The sequence below is a fragment of the Falco naumanni genome, chromosome 3 (assembly GCF_017639655.2).
Source record: "Falco naumanni isolate bFalNau1 chromosome 3, bFalNau1.pat, whole genome shotgun sequence".
NCBI lineage: Eukaryota > Metazoa > Chordata > Aves > Falconiformes > Falconidae > Falco > Falco naumanni.
This window is the reverse complement of record NC_054056.1, coordinates 31,626,302-31,651,682: the sequence shown is the minus strand read 5'-3', so window position 1 is coordinate 31,651,682 and position 25,381 is coordinate 31,626,302. Positions and strand designations below refer to the sequence as shown.

Genomic DNA, 25,381 nt, shown 5'->3' with positions numbered 1-25,381 from the left:
TACTACAAGAAAAGTTTGGTTACAACTATGTGAAATCTTTCAGTATCTTCTCACTCCTTGGATGGGAGAAAGCAATGAAAAAAAAAAAAAGAGACTACCTAGAAGGTCTAGCAAAATAATGATTTGCCAAGGTCTGAACAAAATATGGACTCCATAGATGTTTAACATACATTGTTGGGGACTGTTTGTTCCCCCAAATAAAGCCCTCCATGGAAGCACAATCCTTTAGTAGATCTGATAAACAGCTGCTGATGCATGGATGTACAGGGAGAAAGAAACCAAATAAACTTTCTCCTTTCACAAAACTCCTTCATACATAAACCCTGGACAATTTAGTTAAATTGGTTGATTAAAGCTGATTTGTGCCGATGAAAAAGTTTAAATATTTATGCCACTTTATAGATGTAAAATAAATGTAAAAAGGCAGGATAAACGTATATATGCCAGGTTTATATCAACTGAGCATGCTCATGCACAAGACTCCTACACTAAGAATCTAAAATAAATCATTCAACCATTGTGCTGCCAGTTAGAGCAGAGCTATCTGTATTGAAATCCATTGGCAGAAATAAACATCACGTTGTGGCAGTGTCTGCAGAGCTTCAAAGTTTAACATCAGTTTTGGACTCCAGCCCCCAGCCTGCACAGACGGGAGAGTCTGAACGGGGCCAAAGGAAGAATGAAGTACTGTGTTCAAAATGAAAAAAAAAAAAAAAAAAAAAAGCATGCCATCTGCACCTACATATCCATTTAAATCAGAAGGCATCAACTGATTATCTTGAGCATATCCTAACCTGTGGTCATAATAAGTTGTGGTTAGACCATTACTGCGACTCACCTCCAAGACTGCTTAAGTTCCTGGAACTTGAATAATTTTACCCACCAAACAAAAAAAGAAAAAAGAAACCCAAACAACAAAGAGCTCTTCTTTATAAATATATATATATATTTTCTAATACTTAAAAAACCAGAAATGCATTAAAAAAGACCATATTTTTCCTGTTACTTAACCTGGACTCCCAGTATTTTGCTCCCTAATTTTTCTTTAGCACCGACTCAAAGTATGATCTAGGTAAAGGTTATTTAACTGAGGATCATTAGGCCACATCACACTAACTTACACTCAGCCCCTTAACTATTCTGAAGGCTTCTAAAAAACCCAAAACCAAAACAGAACCAAAAACCAGAAAAAAACCCATAATCAATCAGCTCCATACCCATCTGGATCTCCAAGCCACTCCCAAGCTATTACCACACATTAAAATCACTGACTTTTAACCCAGCTGCAGATATAAACCCCATCCAGCCTAGTTTATACTGAGTTTATTCTAAGTTCCCAAGAAGGAACTAGGATCACCTTGCACCACGAGCAGACCTGACAGGAATTACCTAATATCACACAGATGATATCTACTCATGATTTAAGCAATCTGCTTCTGATCCATACAAATAAAACCTCGTCAGTTTCCTATGTCCTGACCCACTGAGTTATCATTAGTTAGTGCTTTTTAAGAGAATGAGCAACTTCAGGGTGGCAGCACTAGTAGCCCAAACATTTGTTAGCTATTCTCTGTTTTATCCCCATCTTTTTTGGGGCAGAGGAAGCGACAAGTGGCCTTCATGATGCTTGGGACCTGCTGACTTCACAGTAGAGAGGGAGTACATGTTAGTGTCTTTTACTTCCTTAAGAGGCAGAAATCCAGGGACCACCCTGCCCAATAGAGTTAAATGATATATTGTTAAATATTTGAGATAAAACTCCAAGGAAGAAAAAAAATGTAGGCAAAGCAGAATTTAGATTTCAGCAAATTGACATTGTTAGTTCTATATAAACTCAACAGTATAGCTGAGAGTTGTTTGGGTTATAATAGCAGAATGACTCAAGTTTCATGCTCCTGAAGCAACCATTGATGTGTAAGTGAAGAGATGATTAATGGAATAGATGTTTTTACACCAGTCAATCAAGTCCTATCCATTCACAGTATGAAATTTAAACGGACAAAATAAGCCTTTAAAATAATGGTGCTGGCTCCAAGGAAAAAAAGTCATCAGTAATGACATATGTATTAGATGTACCATTATAGTCTGAAAGAAGAAATGCCATTAGGTGTTTTGAAGTAAAAGAAATATAGTACCACCCTTATAAACCTGTGCAGCTCCAAATGACAGCAGGTCAACTTTAAGACAACAGCTACTTAAGTGCAATTGACAACCTAATTTGATTTGCATTATTCATGTACATTACAACACAGAACCTGGTAAACTCGCACATTCAGGGAAAGCATAGCAGTTAGTAAAGTACATCTTTTCACCCGCAAATCACTTCCTTAGAAAATTAGCAAACTAAAATGAACTTTTCCACCCTACGTCACTGTTTAAAGCAGATCCACGCCTGGCTTCCTAATATAGATACTGATTTTGTTTATTGATTTATTTGGCTTTATATTTGGTTTTATCTGATTTATGCTAATGTTAATGCATAGAGAGCAGAGATCTTGTGGAATAAGTTTTATTAAGTCCTAAACTCCATTAACATTGTTATGAGATCCAAAAAGTAGCTCACCTAATTGCTCCACTGATACAGATATTTATACACCAATACTCACTATCAGCACTTCTTAATCCAAGACAAGCGAGGTAGCATGGAATGATGTGAATAATCAGAAACTGTGTGCCTTGGACTATTAATACTCACAGTGACAGTGGCACAGAAAACAGCGGTCATGAGCCAGCACAGACCTGAGTCAGCTGAGCAGAGCACCACATGAACAAGTTACATCGCTTCAGGGCCTAAGCTGCCTCCCACCCCCAAACCAGCCATAATTCCTCCAGCCATCACAGCATAGATAGCATGACCCACAGTAGATAATGAGCCATCAGCTACGTGCATCAGAACCTGCCACACTGTAATTATGGCGGGTACAAGCCTGACAAATTTTAAGTCATTAATATTGTCTATTTCTTCCTCATAATGAAGACTTACCGTTTCTGCCACACCATAATACTTGTTATAAAATCCTTAACTAATCATATTCAAGATTTTAAACGGTCTGTAGTACTCCTAGAGGGGTTTCAGATTATATGCAAATTTAAGATAAAGAAAAGCCAAGAATGTTTTCATGGGTACTTTATAAATGTTGGGGCTTTTATTAGCATTGAATGACAAATACTTCCTCTAAGCTTCCATTACACTAGTCATGGCAATTGATTCAAGCAATTTTTAATAATGACCCCAAGCAATGTGTCTTTCAAAAATTTCTTACTTTCTAGTTCTATGATAAAGTTAACATCCAGCTGTGCTTTTTTATACACAGGTAGCATACAGAGATTCTCTACTCACCTTAACATGATCAAAAACCCACATGTCAAGCTTGGCTGCATCTTGCGCTCCGAAGTCTTCACTTTCCGCTGCATAACAAAATGTATAAACATGATCCCCAGTAGCACCTGCAAAAAAAATACAGATGGAATAGGAAACAGAGGGAAGTTTTCTTGCCTTTCTCTTAGTCAAAAACACAGTAATATTAATGCACAGTAGTAGAATGGCCTATCAAGAATGACAATCCTGAGAGAAGTCAAAGTAGTTCTCTCCTTATTTTAAACTTCCCCATAATATATGTTTTATGAAGCCTGGATACCATTTTAACACATTTAGCTTATCAGCACCCCAGATGAATGGGGAACAATGTTATTCAGTATGCCCAGGTGAAGAAATAAAGTATGGAAAAAGCAGACAGGAGTAGAACAAATCCCAGTGAAAGCAAATCAAATAGAATTTAGTTTTGAAACAAGGAATTTCACTGAGCAACTTGTAACAGAGGAAGCTACACATTAAGAGCCTTGTTTGAACACGTGTTTTGGGGGGGGGTGGTGTCTTGTTTAAGAAAATGTACTTAGCTTTTGGTTGCGAAACTGAATCATACAAGATAACGCCCTATCAATGAGGCCTTTTAAACAGGAAAATATCATATATGACACATAAGGAAGGCAACAGGAGGGATGTAACTCGGTTACTGTACATCAGTCCTAGGAGTACAGTATTGAAAGCCAAGCAGACAACTTCAGAAAGACAATATTCAAAGTCTGCATCTTTAAAACATGGATTCAAAATATAAAAGGGAAAACTACTGGACTATGTTCAGGCATAAAGTACAACACAAGGGCCACTGACATGAAAACACAGCATCTGGACAAGGCAATTCCATTCTGCACGCGCTGTCAAGAGAGCAAAGCAGACAAGGGGGTGGGGCGGAGATGAAGACCCAGAAGAAAGTAAACTTCTGAAGTCCTGGAAAGATCTGAAGTTCAGCAGGGTTTAATGAAATAGTTTAGTCAATGACTGAGCTGTTACAGCTCAGGGATTCTACTGTGACTATGTAAACTCCCAGAGGAGAAAATGTTCTTCAATCAGTTGATGGCTAGGGAGACTATAACCAATTTGCTGGATGTTGCAATTATATAACGCAGTTTTGCAAGCTTCCAGGCTTGTGAATGAACTAACACCCCAGTATAAGGGAGCTGTTTAACCATGATTACGTCCAAACCCACACAAGGAATGCAGGTATTTCAGGCCAGGAAGATGAAAGCTGGCACAGATTTTCTGGTGCAACTCCCCACTGTCCCCCAGGAGATGTTACTACTACTTATAACCCAGAATACTCACTGCACTCTCACAGTCTGAAAGAAAAGCAAATATTTCCAGGCATTAAGAAGTGAATTCAGGAGTTCCAACTGGTGGATATATGAGTTCAAAAGAAGAAATAAGCCCTGGCTATCACTGTCAGGATGACTGATGGTCTAAGAAAGTAGGCTGCTGTGCTGTTTTTCTGCAGTGTCACAGCAAACCCAAGAAGACCTGTCTTTGAGAGGTGCCACAGCAAAGAAGCCAAATGAAAGCATGCAGTTTGCAGACCAGGCAAAGGAACATACCTACTATTTACCCATTTCTAATTTCTACCAGAGCAAAAAGAAACCAACCCACCCAACCCTGCACTGCTATAAAAAGAAACAATGGCAAAATGAAGCCACACTATGAAAGTTTTAGAGCGCCTGCATAGCCTGTAATTTTTTTTTTTTAATAAGAAACCCTACTTTACAAACTGTTACAAAATATGATTTCTGTTGTTTGAGAGGTGGTAGACAACAGTATTCGCAATACTTTAAGTCTGTGAATGAGGAAGCAAAGATGGGACAGAGAAGTAGAAGGAACCCAGAGATGAAAACCTTCAGAAGTGAGCACAGAGCTCTACTGGGCTTAGTGCTGCCATTAGGCTAAGGAAAATAACTGGAGGTGCCAGAAACTCATACACCAGATACAACCTATTCCTACTGCATACTCATCTGGCACATCATCCCACCCTCAGAATCATTATTCAAATATTAGGATCAGGGACCAAGTTATCACCCTCTTACAGTAAGATTTACATCCCGTGGAAAGTAAAGCTCTCACTCTGGTAGTGAGGCAGGTCCCGTCTGACAAGTCTTTCATGGATCAAAGCCAAGACCAGCAGGAGACCTTTGCTAGCAAATTTTGCAGTCAAAAAAGCGGGGGGGGGAAGAAAGAATGAAGGCCGAGAACAGTCAGACACTGAGCTGACAGAGTACGGGCATCAGAGAACTGTCATCAAACACAGCCAGCTGAGGAACGTGAGAAATTCTGCATTTTTCTTGGTGTGCTGTAGGAACAAGAGGAGACCAAGCCATCTGTCTGTCCAGAATAACCCTGGCAAAAGTTTGTCCTAGTTGTTCCCATGGTCTTGACAATACCCTTCTTCATACTCAAGCTAAACCCTAGCCTTGCTGCTAGTTACAAAGACAGAGAAAAGGAACCTGTGGAACAAATGGCAACCTGGGTGCAACGGACTAATATCTACCTCCGTTAACAGAAGCAACAGCCTCAGCTCCTTTCTCAGCATGGCATTCAACACTGGATTATACTCCAGCCTACACCCATGACAAATGTGAACTGGACTGCTCACATCAAATCTCAAATTCTGGCAAGCCTAGAAGCAAACCTCAAAATTTTAAGAAGCATTCTGGAAAGAAAAGAGGCGTTTTCGAAGTACATTATTTTCAGTTAATTTCAACGTCATAATCTAAAAATATCATAGAAAATAAGGTTAAAACTAGCACACTGAACTTGTGTAACTTAAGTAAGTTCAACTATTAGAAACTAACTCTTTTTAATTTTGCTTAAGACTTCAGTAAATTGCACACCAGTTCCAAAGGCACTTCAGACATTTTCTCAGACTAAAACACTAATCAGACAGTCACTGAGACGCCTGATAAATTTAGATTTCATGCGTACCTATTTTGATATTGAAAGAGAACTGTGAGCATTTTATTTACCCTCTCTATAGAATCCTCAAACATTTCACTGAAATATTTCTTTTGTGACAAGAAAAAGACCTGAAGAACATAGACAATGACAGGATTTTTCTCTCCTTCCCAAAACCCAGCAAGTAGTATACACTCTTTATGCATCATCTGATGGAAGCAGTGAAACAGTTAATACAATTCTGAACATTTTGGCATGATAAACTACAAACAAGAAGAGCCTGTGACCTCACTAATTTACAACATGGAAAGAGCAACAGAAATTAAGCTATGCTCCCCTATCTCCTTTTTGGCTTTTTTTGTAAAAGCAAAGAACACACACTTGATTCCATTCCCTTCTGTATTATAAAACTTCTCTTCTTTGGAAGAAGGGGGAACACCTTTTTCTACTGCAGGAAGTTAATCTACCTTTCCATCATGAGAAACTATGATTCATTTTCCCATACAGCATCTACTTCTTGGATACAGTGCTGCACCAAACCTTTCTCAGTTCTGGGGATTTCCCTCCCCCTGCAAAAGAAAGCTCCATTGTTGATGCTACTTAGAACAAACCATATCAAAACACACAACAAGAGTATGATGTTACCCTTGCACATCCCTCCAGATAACATCAAAGCTGATTCCAAGTCCTCTGCTTATCTTCTTACTCAAACAAAACTAGTAGGAGGACAGGGCTCTGGGAAATTCTTGAATTCCTCAAATATTTTCCCAAGAACATATCTCCAAAAATGTAAATAATCTGTGCAAGGGCAGTGTACTACCTTTCCCCTCTCCCCAGTCACCATTACAATATCCCCAAATACAAGCTGTAATCTGAGGTCATGGGAAATTATCAGGAGATATTTTTACATCTTACTACAAACTCACAAGGCTCAAGCAAAGAACAGAAAACAGGGGCACAGGGGAAAGACTATCAGGAGGAGGGGAGAAGTTCAGATTGGAGTTCAGAAAGAGTTCAAGAATCATCATGAGAAATATGATCTACACTTTTCCTAAACCAGTATAGATTCTACTCCTACCCTATCACATTTCTCTGATTCACCAGTGCCAATACTTAGGACAGAACAGCAGCTTATGCCCCTAGCTTGTCACCTTTTCACTTCAGACTGTTTTATTCCAAGATTATGGGAAAGCGTGTATATGCCCTCATTCTTCCAAGAACAAAACAAAAAGAAACTTGGAGGCCCTTTAAATGTTTCAGGTGTTGCTCAGCAACCTCTGCATGCTCAAAGACCAATTGCACTGGGGTGACAAGACTAACGCACTGCACACCATAGGAAAAGACCTCATCTTCATGAATAGTACCAGGCAATCCCTACTTGCATACAGTTCTTGTTTTTACACAGCATTATTCTGGAGTGGAAGCAGGATAACCCACCAAATCTACTTCTCCAGCTCAGACACTCAAAAAGCATGCCTGCAGTTCTATCACCCAACTCACTGGGAGTTGCATGTAGAGGAAGAAAAACCCCAGCTGCAGGCTTGCAAACAAGAGCTTTAATTTAAACTTCAGCTAAAGAAAAAATATTAGGTCCTTTTAACTAACAGCATGCATCCTTCAGCACGCTGATAGAATTAGGTAAGTCCTGTTTAAATGGATGAGTAACAGATAGGGATAACCTTTTTGAAAGCGTGCTTCTTTCTTTCCAGCCAGTCTTGAATTCACAAACTAGGAATCAGGTACACACAAACATACAACCTGGAAATACTTGAATCACCTTCTTCCTGAACCCAAAAATTTTAAGTGTCTTTATTTTACTACCTGATAACTATGTGTTACAAATTCACAAAATTTAAACCTTACCTTTTGCAAACATTGGCAAAATATCTGGGCTTCCCCAGCTCCAAGTATATTTACTTTCATTGAAGACAGAGTCAAATTCCACTGGATTCTCCTTCCATCCTGTTAAACAAACATACCTGGATTTAAATGAGGTTGCCAGAAGATCTCATTGACTGCTAAGTGTGATAGTCCATGCAAAATGGTTTGTTTAGAGTTTTTGTTTGTTTGTTTTTTGGGGTTCTTTTTGGTTTAAAGCTTTCCTTACATTATTTCACAATGAACACGACTTTGCAAGTCTTGGTTTTACCTCCATTTCAAGCTGTTTGCAATTAGTCCCCCATCCATTAAGAAACAGCTGAAAACTTAGGCCAAACTCATTATGCAGGGATTCAAACAGACAAAACACACAGCTGGTTTACCTTCTAAACAGCTAAAATTATCCTGAATTCTAAAACCCCTATTGTCTGAACTCAGCTTTTAGCATTTTAAGCGTAAATTACACACTCATATATCCTATGTCCAGCAGTCATGTTCCACCTCATCACAATAAAACCTTCAAGATCTTCCATTTCCATGACAAGGCAGCTGACAGAAATAGAGATGCTCTTAACAGCAATTCCTGCCAATGCTGCATTTGTAGCAGATGTTAGAAAGAAGAACCTTTTGATTAGGAACATGGATAAGACCAAGTAAATTCCTCTTACGCTCCCCCCCCCCCCCCCCCCAAACCAACACACAGCATCACAAGTCTTTGGGCCTGGAAGCCTGCCAGAGGAAGAGGACCACACAAAAGACCAAATCAGTAAAACAAAGGCTCATTCCACATTATTAACCACCAAGCACACAGGACACAGTGAGCTCTGGACAAAGAGCATACTTGGGTTATTTTGCTTTATTTTGCTGCTGATTCTCCAACTTAATCTAGCAATGGTTCAGCTAAGACACTGCAGTTCACTTCTGTTTGCAGCATCTACTTAGCCATCTCCCATTACATCCCAAATGATAGTTAAAAACTCTGTTGCATGAAGATGTCAATCCATAAAATATTTCTGCTTTTACACTCAGGGTGCTAAAGTCTACCATGTTACAACATACTAATTTGCATAAGCTATTTTCACAGCTATCAATAATGAGTGGGAAATTCATCCTAATTTTTTTCCCCCCCCATATAATCTCGGTATACAAACCACTATGCAGGTATCTATAAGGAATTATCTAGAAACCCAGCACATCACCGGAACACCTTACTGTGGACGACAGTGTTCAAAGCTTTAGGACCAGCATACCTTTAGCAACTGCACTGACATCTTCATAAAATCCAGCTATAAGCGCAACATGCCCTGGCCTGGATTCTGTTGGGACCCGGGTGTGAGAGATTCCCCAGCTGCCATTATTTTCTAGAATACCCCTGAAAACAGGATACAAGGCAGTTAATGCTTATGACTTCTTGAAAGTACAATGAATTGCAGATAAAAAGTGTGACAGGTAGATGTGAGGCAGGAAATGCAAAAAAAAAAAACCCACAACAAAACAACAGACTAAACCAGATTTTCACTACCACCTGCTGTGCAGCAAAACAAGCGGAACATTAACCTGCAAGTAGTTCTATATTGTAATGCCCCACAGAGAACATTAGTATTGTGGCCCATCAGCACTACTAACAGATGAGTTTAGCTCGTGTTCTAATACACTTAAAATTAACATACCATTTTTTTCTGCTGCTTTCTGCTATAATTTTTTCTCTCCTAACAGATTGTTTCTGCATGGTGTTACTTTTCCTTCTTCTTTCCATTTAGCTTAAAAGTATCTAGTTCAATCTTCTTTACTCATTAAATATGCTCAATTATAATTAGTTCTTGTGAACATGTCTACCTTTATCTGTGCTGAATAGTGGAAGCCAGCACCAAGAGAATTTAAAAACCACATAAATCTAAGGTGCAAATCATTTCAGCAACATGGAGAAAACTTAAGTAAACCTTGCATCTTTTGCAATCACACCAAAGTGAAGGAGAATGCCTTCTCACCACATACACAGAAATTGTCTAGGGATGATGCACATACAATAGTTATAGCAGATAAAAAGCAAAGAAAATAGAGGACAAAGCCCAAGGGTAAGAAACAGCCTCATAAACTACTCTCATCTGCTAAAGATATGAACAGCTGGAGCCTGTCGGAGAGCAAGTGGTGAGCATTACCATATGCTGTTTTCTTGTCTCCATCTTCTGAAATTCACTGCCCACTGCCAGAGCAAGGGGAGAAATAAAGAAAAAAAACCCCAAAACATGCCAGGACATACCTTATACTAATGTTTAGGAAAAAAGCAGCAGAATCTTCTGAACAAATTCAAAGCATTTTTTAAGAGACAAATTACTGGGAAACTGTATTTTTGTTGTCCATTATATAAGCTACAAAATTTGCTGTATTTTTATCAGATGTGTTTTAGCCCAAGTTCATGCTTTGTAACTTTAACAGAGATTTTATACAGCTGTTAACTACAAGATCTGTACACTCAGCTCTAAATATATTTCTCACTAATGAAGTAAGAATCAAACCACAACCTAAAATGTCAGGCTCCACTCTAAGCTTGCCAGATTCAGTTTGCTACTTGTTTGGGGTTTTTTAACTCATCCTAGATCTCGCGTTGTCAGGCCTACTTCAAAGCTCACAGGTCTATCTGGAATAGCCCAAATATTGCAGTGAAAAATATAAAAGGTGATATAACACTCTTACACGTTATTTCTAGCTCTCATCTCCATTAGGTTTTAAGACAAGTTGTACTTAAAAAAGCATTAATTTGAAAAGAGAATTTAAGTATTAAGATGATTTCTAATTTATTCTCAACAAAGACGCTGATCAAAATGTATTTCTCCACCAGCGTTAGTGGAGGATTTAAGACAAAACCAAAACACTTTTGGCCCTCACACTTAATTGTCAAAACAGGTAGGAAAATTTTTTAATTAGAGTTTGATTTCTATTGAGTTGGAAAGTAATCCTTTACCTTTTCTTTTGTGGGGCTATACTGCAGGATCTGAAGTCAGCAATAATACATACCAAGCAGAAAAAAATATAGCTAGATATTGTCATTTACCTGTTCAAAATTCACTTAGCTATTTTGCATTATTTCAAAGCCTTTTACTCAGAAGAACTGTTTAAAAAAACTAATTTCCTTGACAGTATAAACATTAGCTACCCATAATAACAATGATGAATATGAACACGGTATAGTAATACAGCTGAAACATGACAGGCAATGAAGAAAACATCTTCCCCAAAATCAGCACCACCACCACAGCAATTCAGACCACCTACCATCCCTCACAACTATCACAACACTGCTGAAACAAATATTCTTGAAAAAAGTCTATGTAAGAGAAGAGACTAGGTACTTAGCATACATCAGCCAGAAATCTGCTCTAAGCCTAATGGATATTTACTATTAATTTTACATACCTACTAAAATTTTGCCTTATTTATAGCACATTGCTACAAGAATGGTTCTTGCTTATTTAACGATAATCTTTCCTTGTTAACACCACAGTAGTTCCCAAAGTGCTCCACCTGGATGAGACAAACTATAAAACAGTTAAGTGCCAACTGTTCAGTCCCTTAGGAATGAATGTGCAAAAAAATGAACTTTACATTAAACTGCATATACTTTGGGTTAATATTATTGAAAAAGGAAACCTCAAAAAATAACTTTGTGGAATAAAAAGTTTCCAGCAACCAACATCTCATCTTGTTGACCTGCTTTTAAGTTTAACTTGCAGAAGTTGTGTAGCTCAAAGAGTTAATGACAAAGCACTAAGTCTTTTCCTTCGAAATTGCAGCAGTACATGTAATAGACCTGCAGACAGGCCCTGGGCTGCCTGACACTCCCACCTTTCAGAGGGTATGACATGCCACGTTTTTTCTTTTCATCATCTCTCACTTACACACGTTCACACACTTATGTATTTATATGCGGAATGAAAGACAATGACAGAAATACAGATGGCACTTCAAACCTCTACTGGCATTGTATTTCACTGGGTGACCTACAAGCACCTTTGCTTGTTACATGGGAGTTCCCCTCCATTCACCCAGGTCCTTTCAGTGCAGGTGACCATGTTTTACTTCTACAGATTTTGAAATATGAAGTTTGTAATTCCAAAAACAAGGTAAAACAGAGACAGCAAAAGTGTAAACTTCCCAACACTGGCCAAGCTAACACATGGTTTAACTTTTTCTTTCTAGATAGGCGTGATAATGCTGAATGGCTGAAACTGAAAACCTCGTACCACTTAATGGCAAAAATATCCATTAGTAGCTTCCTGGCCACGACCCACCACTGCTCCTAGTGATGGGGCCATTACAGCATTCACCCTTTGTTCATGGTGCAAGAGACCAACAGTTTTACTGCTAGAAGAATCTGCTCTGGAGGAAGTGTGAAGTCCACTGCTAAAAGACAACATGCAAAACTCACACTGATGTGGCAGACATCTGCCAGTGGCAGACAGCACCTTACAAAAACACTAACAACAGGGGAAGCGGGTACAAATAATCACATATAAACTGCCAAGTGCTGTAGCAAGGACTCCTCAGATTTCTGTAGCAGACTGCAAACACCCTAATGGCTTCAGATGATTGATTATCTGGGTTTGCTCTGACATTCAAGCCAGACCAGAGCTATTATACTAAAGTACTCTTATTTAATACTGTCCACTTTTTTTAGTCTAAGAAATTATTTGTCTTATGATGAAATAATTATCTTGATATAAGGAAACAGGGAAGGTTGGTGAAAATTAGTTTTAAGCACTCAAGGATAAGACTTTTAACATTCTTTTTTGACAGGATTAGTTTTTCACAATCTTACACCAAATCATTCCATTAAGCAACCAGACACACACTAGAGAGCACAACGAGGCAGCAGGGTCACGCGTGCAGGAAGGGTGGAACAAATACAAAGTGGCAGCCTGCTGTTAAATCCATTCAGGCCATCTTCTTTAATCACTCCTTAGAAGGCTTCATCAGTAGCTTAGAATTATAAAACAAGCACATTAATGAACTACTACTCCAAATCTGAACATCCAGGAAGCAGTTTAAATTAACGACTCTGTTAGGCTTCAGAATTGATACCATGCTGATGTGAATGGAGGAAGTTCACACTCGTCTCAATAACTGGCTAGCTGTAGTTTTCAGAGGACAACATTGATTGAATGTACTCTGTTCATGGTTGACCACCAACTCAAATTCAGGCATTTCTAGAGCTGCTGTTGTTCCTCTTGTTCTCTTTCCAACATTACGTCTATAGAGCTGCCTCCAGAAGCAAAAACTTCTGGATCAGTAGTGTTTTCAGACTGACTTACCGCAGGTAAGGTGCTTGTGGTGTACCGTTGCTGTTTAATTCATACAATGAATCTGCCCGCAGACCATCAGCAACAAAGAGTACAAGACGTTTTGCTGGAGGTGGCAGTGGAGTCCGCTGAGGAGTCATACCATGAACCAGGGGAGAGCTGAAGTAGATGTCAAAAATGGAGACCAAGAACACACAATGCACAAGGAGACCAGCGAGTATGAAGACTGGTATAGCCATGATAACACCAGGGTGGCAAGGCAAAGTCCAACACTGAGAAGGAATGAGAAAAATAAAGTTAGGCAGATGAGATTTGCCAGAAACGGTATTTATTTCATTTGTAATAGAATGGGAGTACTGCAGTCACAGTCATTACCCAGGATCCATACCCAATCTCTACTTTCAACAAGCTTTTTCCCAGCAGTTTTTGTAAAAAAAAAGTCACTGCATGGCTAATTCAGACTTTCAGATAGTCATTATGTCTCCGCAACTCATCTCTAATATTTAGTGGGGTATCAGATGGCTTTAAAAGACCTTTGAATCAAGCCAGTTTGTCTGATATTCAGCAGGTTTTTGTTACCTACATCAGTGACAGAAGACTCTGACAATGTAACGTCTCTATGAACATACTACCCTCTACCGGCTGATTGCCTGACAGTGCTGAGGTCTGGTCCAGCAAACGCCAGCCAAACACAGCTAGGGAAAGCCATCCTATAGCAAACATCCAACCCAAGTTGCTTTTCCTAAATTTACTATCAAGTCTGGGTTCATCGTATTCTGCCTAGAAACAGAAAATTTCTTTTAAAGGAATAAAGATGCTCTGCTGAGTGCAAAATACTATTCCTCTGTGACAAAACAAGTGACAAAAGCACAACAGCTGAAGAACTATGTTTCATGAACAATGATACTCCCTTTCCGAATTTTTTTTTACCCTGTCATCCTCTTAAGTCAGGTTAGATAAAAAAACATGCTTAATAACAGGTACACTGGAAATTTATGTGTCTGCCGTGTGTACCGAGGGCCTCGTATGATGTCTGCTGAAGGCAACACAAACACGTATAGTAGGTAAGTGTGGGATGTGAGACTGAGAGAGGCTCAGTTCTGACAAAGTACTTATGCTGTCCAGGCTGCTGGATTAGTTATTTAAATATTAGCTAATTACCAACCTTAACAAAACACCTCCACTCACCAATTTAGCAACAGATGTTCCTAACAGACTGGAAGGTTCAGATACTCAATTACCTATGTAAACACACACTCTTTAGTTTCAGAACCTAGATAGCACTTCTAAATGACAATACATAAGTATATCCTGTTCCTTTGAGAATTCCAGTAGCTGGACAGAGACAGCCACCATGCAGTAAGACTATTATTCATATCAAATAAAGAAAGAAGGTTTCACTACAACATAACCTTAACTTTGATCAAAACTCTGAAAGATATTTTTTAAAATAAAAAAATTAAAGGGCCAGGAAAATCAAAGAACCCCCCCCACACCCCTTACTAACCCAAAGAAAGTTAGATCTGTATGCAACTTAACCATAACTTCCAATTCCACCCATTTTCCCTACAGATGCAACAACTCCAATCCTAATCAGAAACATGAATATAGTAATTGCTCATTTTATAGATTTGGAGAGAAAAATCACATAACAAGATAGAGATAACTAAATACAACATTTCAAAGAGACACATAGTAGTCATACTTAAGTGATCAAAGAAAAACTTTTCATTAATAAGGAATTTACAAGCTTCTATGTCTACAAGTGAGATTCTAACACTTGCAGTATTTGTAAACATCAGTATTTTTATTTTTTATTTTTAAGCACCCAGGGTTCCTGCATGAATTTAAATACATGAAAACAGTCACAGAAATACCATTAAGTTTGATGCCAGACCTCATTTTATCTAATCAGTTTTATTTTCCATAGGGCTTTTTCTTTTGATGTTGTTGTGTTTGATGAGAGAATCCAAACTATTCATGCCTTGAACTGATGAGGCTAAACAACCTACTAAACAAAGCAGTTACTTCGATCAGATACTTGCTGTTGTATACTCCCAGTGCTACAATTTATAGCTTAACATATTCTAAATTCTAATTAAAGTAGTAGTAACCTAATCTTTTTTCAGTACTAGCTATTTCTCTTTGCTTTAACTCTCCCCAGGCCTGAGCTCTTTCTTGCAGCAGAGTGCAATCAACACAATTCAAATTTAATGTCATCTTAGACCATAGTGATCTACAGAATTAATTTTTTTAATCACACTTCCTTTTGCAACGACAGTTTGACTACACTACTCTAGACTATTCATCTGGGCACAACATATTCAACTGTCCATCACCATCAGATGATTTCAAGACAGGCAGCTCCCAGAGCACCTGCTTCTGCCACATCCCTCATAGCCCCTCCTATTGCCCCTAGCTTAGCTTACATTGCTCCTTCAACGTATGACTTTGTGCATCATCACTGTGACATAGGATTGTGAAGATTATCCTATCCTCAGGCTTACAAATACTTTCCCACAGGTATAAGTGCATCTCAGCTGAATGCCAGAATGGCACCTGGTACCCTTTCTGAACAGCAGTCTTGCTTTCAAACTACTAAACTATTGAGTAAGGTGTTGCAAACAGGCACTCATCTGTGGTTAGAGAAGGCTCCAACTCAAAGAACAAAGTTTAAATACAGTCAACAGCAACTCCAGAGAGGTACCAGTGACCTTGTACACATCTTCATCTTGATCAAGTTACAACTAAACTTGGTCTTTGTCAGCCCAAAGTGCCTTAAGACAGCTGATTTGTGAAATACATCCTCTTCAAACATCCGAAGTATCATCAAAGAACAAAGCATTTTGAGTAACTGATTTTCATTGGGAAAGGAAATTCTTTATCATTGTCTGTGTTTCTCTGGGACTTCCAATCCAAAGCACCCATTCTAGCCCTCCAAGACCAGGCTTTTTTGGACCAAACTTTCCACAGGCCCATCTATTCCCATCTCAGTATTACTTTCTCTCAGCATATGCTATGCCACCTGGAGCACATCCCCATTTCTTCTTCTCAGCCTGCAATACTGATACATATTTGACCATTGAGAAAGGCAAAAGAAAAGCAAGCTGGCACATGGATGACATTTTTTGCAGAGATCCCCCTTAACAGATGAACAAGGCAAGCGGGAGAGATCTGACAAAGCAGAGCAATGAGACTGTATCAGAAAAGAACGACTGTGCACTTAGTCCTATCAAACAGAGATGATGCTCAGGGGAAGAGCAAGGCTTGGGTCCTCAAGTGCAGCATTTTCTGTTTTCACCCATGATGTGGAAACATTTGTTTGCTTAAAAGTTATGGCAACATGAATCAAAATGGGCAAGTTAATTTTCCAGAAAGTTCTTCCTAGGGATGAAGACAGCCAGAGGGATCCCCTAGGCATGCTGCTTGTGACAGACACTGCAACCGCCGTATGTATGGACCAGGTTCCGAGGCACCCTACTGCAGACAGAACTGTAACAAATATAATACATTCAGTTGTTCATATTAACTGAATTACAAAATTACTTATCAGAAGCCTGACAAATACTAACATCTGGAAACAGACAGACATAGATATTAATGAAGTATTCCCTTTCTAAAAAAGGCCTTCACTAGACCCCTCGGAATTTACAAGTACCCTGGTCTATGATACAGGTGGAAGACAGTTGAATGACAGGCTGAAATGGCCCCATTCCCATATAAAAAACAGTTTGCATTTTGAGAAAGAGCTTGTCTAAATGATCCATCACTGTGAAGAACCAGGTCTCAGCTGATACTGGTTTTTTTTACCTGAATTGCTACCAACTGGTACCTCACACAGTTCTTTTAATGAAAAAAAGCCAGCAAGACAGGAAGTCAAAGAAAGCAAAATCAGCTGGTTTATTCAGAAGTCTTTATCAGTTTGCACCTACGCAGGCAAGAAAAATGAGGGTGCAAAATAGGTTAAGGCTGACAGCACTAACAAAGCCAGATCACCAGCATTTTGCTATCGACATTTGATTGTAAACTTCTGGATTTCAAGTCTTAGAACGTATGTCCTGCAAATCAGAGGACAACCCTCTTCCCTAATTTGGAATGCCAAAGTCACTTGAATTCACATTTGCAGGTATGCGAGCTTCTTAAACCTAGGAACCTTTCTTTTTACTGTGGAACAAGCTAAGTTGTCCATGCATTTCTAGCTACTTGATATGAAGTCTTTAGTTCAATTATGTTGTTAAGGCATGCTGTTAAGGCATTACGTTACGATGTTAAGGCAACAAGGAAAAAGACATGTCTTCTTGGACCACCCACCCATCCCTCGGAACCCTACTATTGAAAGTTGATTTACCGTGGATCACTGAGCCATGAAAGGTAATTACCATGAATCACTGAGCCATGAAAGGTAAACCATCAAGGAAGACAGTGAAGGTAAAAGATGGACCTCTGGGATTTGTGAATAGACCTCTGTAGGAAAGGAGGATCCATGCTAAATAGCATTTATGCTGTGTAATTGCAGCTACAAACATTTGTGGCATGAACAGAAAAAGAAGATGGATCTCACTTCAGGTATAAATTGGAGAGTTGTGGTCATCTCTCCTCCATTGCACTCTTGCATGAGGGGTCATTGACATGGAGAGGGAAAGCTAAATATTTATCTTGAAAATACCCTTTTCCTTACAAGATCTGGACATGATCTTTATGAGTCAGAAAAAGGAGATCTAGGAAAAACAAGAGATGTGGAAAAACTTCAGAGTAGATCTCCTGGGACACCTGGGTTTTTTCTCCCTATGGTATGCTCTAGCATTACACCCTTTTTTCCCCCCACCCGTTTCCAAGAAGAGTGGAATAATCAGTTGATCTGTGTTCTCAAAGATGCAATGTAAGGTCTCAGACTCCAAGTCCAAGGAGAGAACATCACTTAGCAGTCAATAGAGCTCCCACACAACCGGCACAAGAACAGCTGGAATTAGCTGACAGCACCTCTAAATTTGACAATGCACAGATCTTCACCCATCAAGTCCTCTGCCACCCAGAGATCTCTTCCACTCCTCTTTTCTTCCCCTTTTGTGCTTTTGCATCACTGTTTGACAGGAGGGTTCAAAAGCCATTATGAATCTGCAGGTCCAATGGGGGAACCAGAGGCTGAACAGGATCTCACAGATGTTCTGACAGGCCTATCAGCATCAGGAGGAACTGCAAATGGAAGCATCAGTAGCAAACTCCTGGTGCCCAGAAGCCTTGTGACATGCTTTTCTGGCTGGGAAGAGGAGAAAGTAGATAACCCAGTAAAATTTGAGCGCTCAGACATGCCTCAAACCTATAGTGTCTACTCTCATGCCTTTTAGGCACAGAGCTAGCACTGTCTATGCACCTGCCCTAGTAGGAAACATCCTTATCTACACAGTATTTCTCTGTATCGCACATGAGATACACAAATGAAATCCAGCTTCTATGGGATACCACACAAAGGAGAAGAGAGAAAAAAAAAACCACCAACCCTGCCAAGTCCTTTAGTTTTCTCCCCTCCATTAACAGAGGTCACCATAAGCAACTTTCTCTGTAGAGCCTGGTGCTTGACAGTTCAAGGCAGAAACCTCACAAGGCACGCTAAAAGGAAGAAATAACAAGGATAAAAGGAGAAATGTGGATTAAGCACTAGCTTATAAGAAAAAGCAAAAGCCACAGCCTGTCAACAAAAGAAAAACAGAAGTATATTAAACACATACACTTCGGAGGACAAGGCGCCAGATCTAAGTATTTATTACTAGTGCAAAAACATCTCTGCCCTCGGGTGCCTGGCCATCCAAAAAGTGGATAAACAGACTGTCACTTGAAAATATATCTTACATCTTTCTGTCAAGAAAACTTAAGCCAAGGATATCACAGCATTTTTTGTGTCCTCTGATACTTTCCCAGGCAATCCCTTAACAAGTGACTTAGCGTGCTACCTTCTACAGTCCTTTTTTTCACAAAGCAAAATGTGAGCTTTGCCTAAATCCTGACTACATTATTCTACTATACTCTGTTAAGTCATTGCCTATCACACAAACAGGAGAGACAGGAGTTTCTAGTCTTGTATACAGAGGAGCATGTTGCAACCTATTTGCCACATGCCATTTCTTTACTGTCCATCCAAACATATCACTTGTTAAAATACAGTTCAGACAGCCAATTCACCTCCTCTACAGACTCAGTCCAATGAGTAAACTATGTATCAGATCCAGATCTATTCTTTCTATATTTTTTCCTCTTTCTGTCACCAACTCCTAGACAAAATACAGAGCTAATAATGACACTGTCCAACCTCCAGCATGTCAGAATTTAAACTACCCCAATAAGGTATTTTTGGTTCAAACAGTTTGGAGCCAACAATACAAAGCTGGTATGGATTCTTAAATAAAGACCCTTTTTTGATCCTTAGCAGAAAAGTATTTAAGATCCACCAAGCTACTCGCTGCTTGTTAAATACAAGTTGTCCACGTGAACAGAGCAAATAGAAAATTAGCACTGCCCTGGCTGTGCCAGGGACTTCAGCAGACTTCACAGCTTCTCACTTTATTGGATGTTGTACACAAGCAGAGAAGAGAGCAAGCAGATGCAGGAGAGCAATTGTTCTGAGACAATGAGGCAGAACCCACGGACCTTTCTTGAAAGTCTAGGAGATTAAAGAAAGGAAAGCAGCAAGGGACCTCCTGATTGCAATTATTTTTCCAGAATAAAGTGATTCACACAGATTAGAGAAGGGGTTTTTGGTTGGAGTTTGTTGGGGGTTTTTTTGTGGTTTTGTTTTTTTTTTTTAGAATCCTCAGAGAGAAAGTTCAGCTCCCGGCTGGTCACAGATGGGATGAAGAGACCCTTCTCTTTCTTTGTATTTTTTTTGTACTTGCACCTATCAAAACAATACAAAAAAATCTTGCTATTAGCTGCAAGTTCCTTACCAAGAGTCACGTCAGTCCGAGGACTAGAATACCCACGCTGTGATGGTGGCAGTGGAGCAAGCCAGATGTTAACAAACCAACCATCAGAGACAAGAGGCAGACAGTCTATTTCACATGAACTTTTCCTTTTTTTCAAGTTTATCCATAACTTGCTGACAAGACTTTTTTTCTTTTTTTTACTTTTTTTGACTCATGCCACAGAAGCTACATCCATAGCCTCAAGCTGGATCAGGTCCCTGAGTGCTTAACAGGAAAGCTGACATAATTAAATGCAGTCCTCATTTTCCCAAAGTAATCTACATTTAAGCTGCATTCCCCCTGAAGTTATAATCTCTCAGCATTATTTATAAGGTAAAGAAAACTGTAATTGTACCACAACACAATATAGTTCTTTGTGAAAAATGTAACATTTCCCTTTTATATTTTTCTCTCTTCAAATATGCAATAAAACAAACACAAAATACTACATGCAATATGCCCCATTGGCAGAAGTATTTTTTTTTTAAGGATAACAGTGTCAAGACAGGGAGCTCAAAATACATTAGTAAGTTATTTTAGAGGGGCCATGCTTCACTAATACCGTCAAGCCTGTTGGTTAAGATGAAGAAAATCCATTGAAAATGCATTTTCAAAAAGCATCAATGGCCTTGGTAAGTATATTTTACAGAAAAAAAAAAAAAGAAATAAGACAGGAACATCTGCTCTATGTTTCTGGCTGACTAATAAGTTTTTCAACTAAACAGTGTTGTGTATTTTGTAATTTAAACTGTCAAAGTGGTGACTGTACCATTTGTTCGTACATAAAAAATGATCCTTTTGCTTAGGGCAGGCGAGCAAAGTGGAAGCTGTGTGGTCTAACTGACTGTATTTCACATAGTATGGCAGTTATACATCATCTAAGATGGTACTAGCAGTCCCTGCCCTGTTCTTTTATTAATTTAGATTTTGAAAGAGTTACACTAGTCAAGAAATGCAATCAAGTAATTCCTGCCCATACTATTAACCGCACAAATTTATACAAGAGACTTATCAGCCAGTCTCAGAGTAACTTTCTCTCGTATCTTTACACAATACTTAAACATAGGAAACACAAACCCATCATCCTGACTTCATCATATAATCATAATATGAACAGAAGTGGCATAATAATAAAGTCCCTTTTCCTCTTTTCCAAAATTTAATTTTCTTTCTCTGTTGAGGCATACATGCTCTGCCAAACGATGAAACTGCAACTACAGTGTTTCCACTTGCTCTTGTACTGAAGAAGATTTTGTAATTCAAACCATCTGTTTAAAATTATTTTCTGTTCTACATCTTCACTGAGCATCTTAGGGTTTATAATAACAAATGACATCTGTTTTAAATTTTAAATGTGGTTCAGTAAGGCACATCTAAACCTGAGGCAAAGAGTTCAAAGAATATTTAATTTTCTTTTTAACATCACTTGATAATAAAAATTACCCTGCCTGCCTGGAAAAGCCTCTTTTGCCAAAACTTTTCAAGGAGAAATTTGACTATGGCCTGCAAGGTGCCAATAAAACATCATGTCCTAATATATGAATGTACTGCAAATCAGTTATCCCAATGTCAGCCTATGCAATTTCCTCTGAATTATCCTGTAAACATGGGAAATTGTATCCACAAGTTTCCCATGCATAAAAACATACTTGAGAACTGACCAACAGGACAACATTGGCAAAGAGAACAAGGATATTCTTGAAGAAACGATGACTGCTTTGAGGCATGAAAGAGAAAACAAGCATCACCCTTTGGTAACGCTTGTTAGCTAAGCGGAAAAAACCCAAGAGTAGAAAATCAGCTCTATATCTGCTCAGTATGCAGGCAGATAGAAATTCAGAACATGGAAAAAGCAAAACCCAATAACAATAAAACATGAGTGGCTTTGCTGCGAATCAGCTGTTTCACTGGGCCACAGCATTTGGGGGGCCTGCACCTGTTTTCAGGAGGTATCTGCAAATCCTCTTGGGTATTTCTTGACTTCTTGACTTCTGAGCAATTACCCTATCAGCAAGTCTTCTTCAGGTACCACTGTTCTACAGCTTAACATTGTGTTTTCATCTCAATACAGACTTTTTAATTTTTTTGTGCTGCCAAGAGTGTTTTGCATTACTCAGATTTCTCTATTCTTGCACAAAATAATTTTTCCACCCACCGTCATGGTTTTCCCTTGCTCGGTTTGGAGATCTTGTAGACAGATTTTTCATTTTGCAAGTTTTATGGGATAGTTTTGGAGAAAGAATGTCAGTCTGACAGTGTCTAACAGAACCCAGCCCACTGACATACATGGTTGCTAGGGCCAAGGGACAAATGGCACTTAAGCAAATGCACGTGCCTGGAAGACAGCTTGCCACAGCAGTCTTCTTGTCTCATTGGAGCCCTCCATAGCAATTCAAGGCTGAAGGCCCCCTGAGATATTTTTAAAGAGATGTGCAATAAGATTATGCAATAAAGCACATGCACCAGTACAAGCGGAACAGTTCTTCTCTTTAGCAATAAAAGGATCAAACTCTTTTAAAGTCATACAGGAAATATTAACATAGCACACATAGGGAAAAGGAGGGAAAGAACAACTTTCAGCTGCAACAAGCTTTGCAAAACCAGCTTGCACATGTATTCTGTATGCACGCAGAGAAGAAAGCACCCTGACAAAAAAACCCCAAAACACTAAACAGTCCTTAAAGTATGTTCCAGAGAAGCTGGTATGACTAAGGAAGGCTTAATAAAACGTAACTTCTGTCAGCTTTTAAGTCACGTTTTCTTACCAATATCAACCACTACAAATAAAGAATGATGTCAAATAGTAACAAGCCACATCTGTTGGATCTTGCACATAAGCCTCTGAAAGCCAATTTTCCAATAGCTTCAGACTGAAGGAAAAAAAGGGACTGCAAGACAACCTTCTAAGCATAAAGTAACACTTTAAATAAAAGGAATACAGAAGTCAAATGATCGATTTGTAGGTTCCCACCCTTTCCAAAGTTGGGGGGGTTTATTTGTTTGTTTGTTTGGTTTTTTTTTTTAAAAAAAAAGGACTTTGGAGCTTTTGAGTTCAAAAGTACTACAGAATTATGCTAGCCAGTTGAATATAATGTATAACTGAATACTATTTCACTGGCTAGCATAATCAATATTTTATATACATTTACCTACCAAACTTCAGCCCACAGCCAACAGTTCCACCTCGACACAGAGGCAAGTCACGTTTCCCACTGAGAAAAAACCTCCTTTAAAGCCCGAGGCGAGCATACATAAGGAAAGCAACCCAAACCGGAGAGGCGTTACAGGACACAAGGCAGCGGCGAGCACCGCAGCCCTGCCCGGCGGGGGGCGGCGGCCCCGGTCCCCCCCCGGCGGAGGTCGGGCGCTCTCCAGGGTGCTGCAGCACTCCCGACCCCGCCCGTCGCGCCCCAGGAAACCCCACCCTGAGCGTGCTGCTCCACCACGCACACCCCCAACTCCTTCAATCACCAAATGAAACGAAGGATTTAACTAAGAATTGCAACAGCCAAGCTGTAAAGTGCAGCAAAACGCTAAAAGGATGGATTGTATCACTTTCAAGACAGCACTCAAGGTCTCAAGTAGTAAGCATATACAATATCTGCCCCAAGGCTACTCTGAGGAGTAATAATCAATCTTTACGCAAAGGAGTCACCTCCTCTTTAACTCCTCCACTAGCAACCATAGTTGCAAGTTGTTCACATCGAAAGGCACTTTCCTAAACATGCATAAGACATCAAACCCACTCAAATTATCGGTTTCTGCAGCCTGCAATACTTACACTCGCTTTAGAATACTTCTTTTTGCTCCTAGAGCAATCTCTAGTCACAAAAGAATTAACACTCATTATCATCTTGATATATCAACTTGTAAATGCCCCCTATTGAAACGCTGTAAGCTTACATTTGTTTTTAAGGCAAAACCAAGCGACTTTTCATTTTCTATAAGCCACCTTTATTTGTCAGTTGCTGACTGGCTCTAATAATAGAGACAATAAATGGCTTCTGGAAACAACTTGTATTCTGCCTCTTTGCAATATGGGGCACTACTGATTTAAAATGAAAGCTCCCCATCACCCAAACTTTTTTGCCAAAAAAACCAGCAGTAGCTTCATTGTAGAAAAAACCAAAAACAACAACCCAGAGAACGAGATAAAAACTGTTGGACAGAGACCCAGAGGACACAGATGGGCAACATCTCCCCACTTCTCAAATTACATCATCTTCCCAAACTGGAGAATCATTTGTAGTGTCCTGATCTCTCTTGCTGGCAAGAAGGGAGCAATAAAACACTGGTAGGTAGAAGATTCCAAAGATACTATGATTACTGTTATGAGACAGACACCAAATACAGTTTCATGTCAAGCGCACAAAGGCAAAGCTTACCTATGTTAGTACCTGCTAGTTTTGAGATGACAGAAAAAAGTCTGTTATGCACTTCTGTGTAGCAGTTATTCACTTGTACCCTACCATCTGGAGACACCTGCTTGTAATTAAAAGTATGTTATCTGAAATATTTCAGACCAGAAAGACAAATATATTTTATCAGGTATTTTATAAAAAAATGGCTCCTGTGGTAGTAGCAGTTCAAAGAATACAAGGTCTTCACAGTCACAAATACTGCAAGGAAAACACAGCCAGTAACAGCTCCAGAGGGCTGTTCTGCCCTCCTCTGCTCCTGCTGCTTACCCTCTTGCCAAACTTATTCCTTGGGCTGGCACAGCCATCTGTACAACTGCATAGTCAAGCAGACTGGAAAATGAATGCAAATGAAAGTAAACTCAAGCGAATAAAAAAAAAAATAAAAAAAAAAAGGAAGGAAGAGTAAAAATAACTTTGCTGTACTTTAGTTCCCCAATCTAATTCCCAAAACAAACCTCTGTGTTGGCACCAGGACAGGACTGCATCTCTTCCTGACAACAGTGTTAACTCAGCGTGTTCAAAGCAAGCCCTCAGACTCCTACTTTGTTCTCA

The 25,381-nt window shown here is 39.3% G+C and overlaps 1 protein-coding gene across 4 annotated transcripts in view; it reads right to left on the bottom strand.

Moving 5' to 3' along the window:
• Nucleotides 1-25,381, bottom strand: part of PIGN (phosphatidylinositol glycan anchor biosynthesis class N) — a 106,636-nt gene that overhangs the window by 77,124 nt on the left and 4,131 nt on the right. For all 4 annotated transcript variants that reach the window (XR_005826868.1, XM_040586652.1, XM_040586654.1 and 1 more), the window contains 4 exons: nt 13,465-13,724; nt 9,406-9,527; nt 8,141-8,239; nt 3,341-3,447 (listed from right to left, as the gene is read on the bottom strand). Coding sequence is in view for 3 of the 4 variants with exons in the window: in XM_040586652.1 (XP_040442586.1) it covers nt 3,341-3,447; nt 8,141-8,239; nt 9,406-9,527; nt 13,465-13,691 (555 nt within the window). In the remaining variant the exon portion in view is untranslated. Of the gene's footprint in view, nt 1-3,340; nt 3,448-8,140; nt 8,240-9,405; nt 9,528-13,464; nt 13,725-25,381 lie in introns of those variants that run through there.